This window comes from Otolemur garnettii, unplaced genomic scaffold (genome assembly GCF_000181295.1).
Source record: "Otolemur garnettii isolate 467f Iridium unplaced genomic scaffold, OtoGar3 scaffold00058, whole genome shotgun sequence".
NCBI lineage: Eukaryota > Metazoa > Chordata > Mammalia > Primates > Galagidae > Otolemur > Otolemur garnettii.
This window is the reverse complement of record NW_003852453.1, coordinates 5921871-5929482: the sequence shown is the minus strand read 5'-3', so window position 1 is coordinate 5929482 and position 7612 is coordinate 5921871. Positions and strand designations below refer to the sequence as shown.

At 35.9% G+C, this 7612-nt stretch overlaps 1 protein-coding gene across 8 annotated transcripts in view; it reads right to left on the bottom strand.

Moving 5' to 3' along the window:
* Positions 1–7612, bottom strand: part of CHD9 (chromodomain helicase DNA binding protein 9) — a 226048-nt gene that overhangs the window by 111575 nt on the left and 106861 nt on the right. For 7 of the 8 annotated variants that reach the window (XM_023514745.1, XM_012806860.2, XM_012806861.2 and 4 more), the window contains 2 exons: positions 4299–4410; positions 182–328 (listed from right to left, as the gene is read on the bottom strand). In XM_023514745.1, the coding sequence (XP_023370513.1) occupies positions 182–328; positions 4299–4410 (259 nt within the window). Of the gene's footprint in view, positions 1–181; positions 329–3529; positions 3588–4298; positions 4411–7612 lie in introns of all 8 variants that reach the window. The other variant, XM_023514750.1, reaches the window with a different exon arrangement.

Genomic DNA, 7612 nt, shown 5'->3' with positions numbered 1-7612 from the left:
AAAAAAAAAAAATGAAAAAAAGATGAATCCCTAAGGGTCCAAATTTGAATGACTCTGTAATTAATAATATAGAATCCAGGAAAATGAGCTGGAATAGTTTTTAGGAGGCACAACAACATAAATATTTTATATAATTTACACTGGTCAGAAATGTTTTGTCATAATCCCAAATGTGTCTTACCACAAATAATTGCAAAGGCTGTTCACCAGGTAAAGGAGCTGAATTCTTTTTTATTTTCATGGAGTATTTAACCTCCTCTTCAGATTGTTTCCCTTCTGCATCTTCTGCATATTTTTTTCTTTTAATTTGTCGATTTGATCTTCTTTTCTGTAATGAACCACAAGGATCAGATTCGTGTAACTTATTTCGAAAGAACAATTTTCAAAATGATTACCCCCAAAGTTGGCAATTTTGTATATTAAATTTTTAAAGTTAAATTCAACACTCATTTTTTCCTATCTTTCTTCTTACATAAAGGAAGATTGTAACGTGCCCTTTGCCACAGGTTTACAATCTTCCCATAGTTTTACTATTTTAAGTAACAAAGATTAGTAACATCTTTATTACCTCCTTTGGAAACTGTTAAGAATAAAGGGATCTCTCTTTTTTAAAACTATTACGCAGGTTGGGCAAAATATGTTTTATTAGTAATGTTTTTATTATTATAATATTTACTTTTCTTTAGAAGCTACTGCTAAGAATAAAAAGGTATTTGTTTTATTTAAGCATGTCACATCTTGGGCAATACGTATTTTAAACTATTTATACTTTCACAGTTTTAGCCCCATTATCTAAAAGGTGTATAAGATGAATACTGGCTAAATAATTAATTGGGGACATAAACCTAGAAGAAGAAATTAAATAATATTTGTCAAAGCATGTGAAATTGTGTTTAAAGCAGAATAAATTAAAATATTAAATGTTTTAAAGGAAATGTATATGATGATAAAGAATTAAATCTACCAAATAATTTTGAATGAAGGAACTGTATCATTAACTTTACTAGCTTTCTTTAAAAATAAAGAAGATCACTATCATCAAGCAAAATTAAGCCTTCTACAAAGTATTATAAAGTAACATGATTTTTAAATAATCTGAGTAATTTAAAATCAGTACTCAAATACACATGACTTTACTTACCTCCCTAAATGTCTAGTATTTGTTTCAAAAGTTTTATATTATAAAGAGAACTTAAAGATAAAAAACCAACAAAGTTACAAATCTTTTGATGTTTCCACTATAAAAGAAAAATCTCACTGAAAATTCCAAGGAGTTTAAGTTTACTTTTCTACTTCCTTAAAATCCTACTAGGTAGAGGCATCTCAGCCAACTGTTCTATTGCTCAACACTTGGTAAATCCATCCCTTCTTTATCCTACTCCATCTTCTTCTATATACTTAGTATCTTTCACAACACTCCCCCAAAATGCAACCGGCAAAATAACCCACAGTTCTTTTGGTTTCTGCCTGTTTCCTATTTGGCAGGTATTTCATTGACTTCCGTAGCCATGACAAAATTGGCGGAGTCAGTGCTGCAGTGCGGGCTCAAACTGTTATTTTGTATCCAAGTAAGATTTCAGTGGCCTTTAACATGAGCCTCTGCCTCTTTCTCTTGTGAAAATAGTGTTATGAGAAACAAAGGCACTAATATGGTCAGTCAAATGCAGTAGCCAAGGCCAGGCCTCATCTAAGATGAGTCACTGTCTCTTGACTATAAGGCATTTAGATTTTTAAACCTCAAAATAACACGTTCATAGGAGACATACAGGTATAACATAAAAGTCATACTAAAGGGACTGCCAGGGATCCAATTTTCCCACATTCTATTTTGAAAAAGATGTGAATTATTTATTTTTCCCTGGTGGGGAAAATTCTGTGGATTTCTGGCACTAGGCTAAAAAAAATTTAGAATTCTATTATGGGCATCATATAGATCTTAATGTTCAAGAATAGTTTAAATTAATAAACAACTGTGACACTTATTATTCTAACAATAACATGTATTTATTAATATCTCACTGGGGGCTCTGCACCTGTGGCTCAAGTGGCTAAGGTGCCAGCCACATACACCTAAGGTGCCGGGTTCAAATCCAGCCCGGACCCGCCAAACAACAATGACGGCTGCAACCAAAAAATAGCTGGGCGTTGTGGCGGGCGCCTGTGGTCCCAGCTACTTGGGAGGCTGAGACAGGAGACTCACTTGAGCCCAGGAGTTGGAGGTTGCTGTGAGCTGTGAAGCCACAGCACTCTACCCAGGGGGATAGCTTGAGGCTCTGTCTCTCAAAAAAAAAAAAAAAACTCACTGGGCATGGTTTTTAAATAATAAAGTTTGAGAACAATTCAGCACATTTTTAGAAAATTCTGTTGGATGTTTTCAGCATTATAATTTCCTTTCTGGTCACTTAGGGATCTATTAGTACTTAGAAATGTCTCACTTAATCTTTAGTAAATAGTAAATGAGTGACCTGAAAGAATCCTGCAAACTCACAAAAGAACACTTGGGCGATTCTTCACAAAACAGAAGGAGGGTCACTTATTTAAACTCCCTCCTCATCCTATGAAGACTTTATTAGACTAACAGATTAATTTCAAAGTCTATAAAAGTATGAGACTATAGATGATTTTACCATAAATTATATGCCACTGGAGTATATAGTTATACATTAAGTAAAACCAAATAAGGCGTCACTTTGGCCAATTATCTTTCTCTGTCACACAACATCTCTACTAGTTTTAAAACATAAAACTAATCTGATATCCATATTTTTGGCTAATGTGCTTTATTCTAGGTTTCTTTTTCTATAATGACTTTTAAAACACAAGTTAAAATACGGATAAATTCTTCCTTCTAATTTCTTATTTCTGCCTTTTCTCACAGCACTTTGTGTAAGATGTCAGAAGCGTTATGCTATTTAAACAACTTCACTGTGATAACCTGTCACTTGTTTTCTGTCATGATCCTACTAGCATGATCTGCTGTAGGGGCATTTTTTTCTTTAATTTAGGTCTCTATATGTAGTTGGACTACTAAAATATTCTCTACTAAAATTAAAGACCAAATCACATATTTAGATTTCCACCTGACTCCAAACCTTAATTAGTTTCCAAAAGTTCAATCTGGACGATCTCCTATTGTGGTTAAAAGCTACACAGACCTTTCCATAATTTATACAATGACATAATTATTATATAACGGCAATATATCAAAAATACAGATGTATAACTCTTGGAAAATATTTCTTTCCATCACCATATATTTTCCTTTTAGTTTTTGGTGTTAAAGCAACACAGCCCTGAAAGCCATCTCACACTGTAGTGGAAAGCATGGAAGAAACGCACATGTTCGCCTACCCTATCATTCCACTGTTTGGCAACTGCATAATGGAAAAATGGCCAGCATTACTCTAGCAAAAATTAAACTAACTTGTCTCATATTGAATAAGTTAAATATAAGTTTGCCTAAGTTAAGGATAACATATGAAGAAAAGCCAGGCCATATAATATTAGGAGCTTCAGTCACTGCCCTTACCTCAACTCTTGCAGCAGCCCAGGAGCCTTGAGCCACTACTCTCCCATTGGATAAGAAGCTGCATGAGGAAGAAGAAAGGCCATTCAGGGGCTTTCTGGCCCCATAATTCAACAAATGCCACCACCCCTACGGCCTACATTTATATTTTAATTATTACAGAGCAGAGGGTGGCCTGAATTATTATGACCTTCACTATATATAATTTTTAACTTCACAGGGTTATTTTGAATATCTACCTATTCTTAAAGCAAAAAGGGCAAAGTGCACAGTATTTATGTCTATATTGGGGCATTTTAAGTATAATCGGTTATCTTTTCTTCAACAGAAGCAGACTAGAGGAATTATTTCTAGGAATGATTCAATGCATTTGCTTTGTTATTTGCATGTGATTTAAAAAATTAAGACTGCCAACATAAGTTCATTCAAAGCATTCTATATGCTCAGGATACTATCACTAGATATTTCTCCATGCTAAAAGTCATCGAGTACTTTGTTATTGTTACTTTGCCTGTTTGGGCTTCAGTTTCACTGTCTGAAAAATGAGGGGTTTGGAGAGGACATGTAAATTTCCTCAACCAAGTCTAATATTCTATGGGAATACTACTAAGGGCATATTGTAATAATGCTATCCTATAAGTTCTAAGTTCTATCTTACAATAAAAGGTATTTTTATCACTAATCTACACTGTAAATATCTATAAGGCAATATTATACTACCTAAAACAATCCTAACAGTGTTTCTTTCCTCAGAAGAGATTTTAATACTTACTTGAGAGTCTTGATTTTTGAATGTATGCTGTGGCATCTGCTCTGCATCAGATATTTCATCTGAAGACTCATTCTTTCTTTTTTGTTTCTTACCCAATGTAATAATGAGTTTGCTGTTTCAAGAGGAAAAGAGTAAACAGTAAGAACACCTTGCATTTTCCCATTTTTGGTCAAATCAAGATTGCCACGATAACCTCTTCTTCCATTTTATATCCCCTGCATGTCCAACCAAGGATGCTAATTACCCTGAAATCCACAATGACATTTTCAAAACATAAACTCTATTCTAATAGAACAAACACAAACTAATACTACAGTTAACATATTTCTAAGCATTGTAAGGCAGACAAGGGCTATTGTTTGTTTTTCAGGCTCAAGACGGAAAAAACACCAGGTGATGTAATTGTTTTGTATTTAATAGTATGAATTCATTTACTTTATCATCTTGGAGACTCGGGATGGAAGTTTTTTTCCTTTCTACCTCTTATTAAATTCAAATGCCACTTACTGTCCCTGAACTGCCCTATTCCCTAAAAGCCTCTGCTATTCTGTTATTTTTTTTGAGACAGAGTCTCACTAAGTCACCCTGGGTAGAGTGCTATTGCATCACAGCTCACAACAACCTCAAACTCTTGGGCTTAAGCAATTCTCTTGCTTCTCAAGCATCTGGGACTATAGGCGCCCACCACAATGCCTATTTTCTGGTTGTAGTTGTCATTGTTGTTTGGCAAGCCTGGGCTGGATTCAAACCCACCAGCTCCGGTGTATATGGCTGGTGCCCTAGCTGCTGAGCTACTGGCCCTGAGCCTCCCTCTGCTGCTTTTTACTGAGCAGTAATTTTTCCCTTATTTAAGACAATTTAACAATTTTTCTTTAATTCTTTCACTTACGTTAACGGTTACCTCATCTATACTGTATGTTCCTAAAGAGTTCTATTATTTTTCACATTATTATTTTTATACAGTATGTATGTTAGTGTATCTTTATATATTTATGTTTCCTATATTAATATTTACACATAAACATATCAAATAGATTTAAAATCAAAGTTTTTTTCTCTCCTTAGGTAAGTACAAAACACCAACCTTTCTTTATCTGCTTCAACAAATGCAGGGACATAATTTTTTTCTAAAAATTTCAATAGATTTAGGGGGTACAAGTGTAGTTTTGCTACAGGGATATTTTGTATAGCAGAACCCATCACTCAAATAGTGTACACTGTATCCAACAGGTAATTTTTCATCCCTCACCTCTTTCCCACCCAGGGGCATAATCTTAAAGCACCATACGAATAAATAAACTATGCTAATTACTAATCAGCAAAATTCTATTATTGTTTTTCTTTTTTAAGAGACAGAGTCTCAATTTTATCGCCCTCGGTAGAGTGCCATGGTGTCACAGCAACCTCCAACTCCTGGGCTTAGGCAAATCTCTTGCCTCAGCTTCCTGAGTAGCTGGGACTACAGGCACCCGTCACAATGCCAGGTTATTTTTTGTTGCAGTTTGGCCGGGGCCAAGTTTGAAGCCGCCACCCTCGGTATATGGGGCTGGCGCCCTACTCACTGAGCTGCAGGCGCCACCTCAAAATTCTATTTTAGATATGTGTTCCAGAAATTAAAAACTTCCCCAATACTTCCTGGTATAATTATCAATAAAAATCAGAATTCTTTAAACAATTATTTATTTATAATGGAGAACTTGAAAGTTAAGACCATGTACTTTGAAATCACAGGACCCAAGATTTAAACCTTGACTCTATCATTTACCTATTTGTGAGACACTGGACAAATTATTTAATCTCTTTATCTTCAGTTTTCTTGCCTGGAAAATAGGGATACTGTAATAGCTACTTCCACTGTTGCTGAGAATAAAATAGGATAATTTATATTTGCTCTTAGCACTTTCCTGACACACATCAATTTCTCAACTAGTGGTAATTACTTCTAATTAGTATGAGCCAGGCGCTTTCCTAGGTTCTAGGACTTGAAAATAAAGTGACACAGTTCCTAATCTGACAGTATCCTAGTCAGACTATGATCATAGTTCAAATGCTGTGGAGCTTAGCTCAGGATATGATGTGAACACAAAGGAAAGTGTTTATGTTTCCTGAGGAGTTAAGGTGGCTTTACAGAAAAGGTAAAGTTTGAGACAGGAATTGAATGATGAAAAGGAGTTTAACAGGTAGTGAGGAAGAGGCAGGGGATATTCCAGGCAGGGGGATACTACAGAGAAGTGAAGGAATACGTAGTAGTTACAGTAGGACAGGAACTTAAGAGTACAGACAGAGGGAGGAAGCAGAGAGCTGGACAACTGTACACGGTGAAGCTGACCTTCACCCCCATGAAGGCCTTAGCACACACAAAGAGTTAACATTTTAAGGACAGCTTTTAAAAATTTTTAAAAAGACAGGGTCTTGCTGTGTTGCACACGCTGGTCTGAAACTATGGCCTCAAGCAATCTTCCTGCCTCGGCCTCCGAAGTGGCTGAGACTACGGGCAGGGATCACTATGCCTGCTTTTCCTGACAGCTTCACAAGACAGGAAGTTAAAAGGAACCTGCCTTGTTCATCTCTGGCAACAAATGCTTAATGAATAGGCACTGGGATATTTTGAAATGAAAAAAATAAAGCAATTGGAAGATAGAAGAATTTTAGGCAAGGGAGCAATAAGATTAAATGAAGTGGAACACAAGCCAGAAAAGTCACTGATACAGCAAATGACAACTCAGGTGAAAGAAGAGTGTAATCTAGGGGCACAGCAATGTGGATGCAGAGGTGAGAGAATTCTGGAAGCAATCCAACAGGACTTGGTGATAAAGGAGAGATGAGGAAAGCTGCAGAACGATTTCTCTCTACAGCATTCCTGTGTTGGTACGATTAGCATGTTCAGTAGGATAATGGCAATTCTTACTTGGTGTCTCATCTAATTGAGTTCTGAATACTGAAAAAAACTGAACATGAGTAAAAAATATAGCTTACGTTGGAAGCAGAAAACCAGAGGAGATTCAAGAAGATATTCTGAACCAACTTTAAGGAACCAAACACAGTTACACCCCATTCCCTTCCACCACCTTCACTGTTTATTTCCTTCCTGTTCCAGTCCTTTTTCCTTAGGCCAATTTTCCTCCTAGAGTGAAAATTTTCCTTGAGGCTATCAGTATATTTACTTTTGGATACCAAATAATCCTTTCTCCTTCTTAAACCATAAATTCTCAAAAAAAAAAAAAAATCATTTCCGTTTCATTCCTCAATCCACCATAACCTGAACCCTTGAGACTGTGTTCCACACCCCCAGCTCCCGCCATAGCCTGAACCCT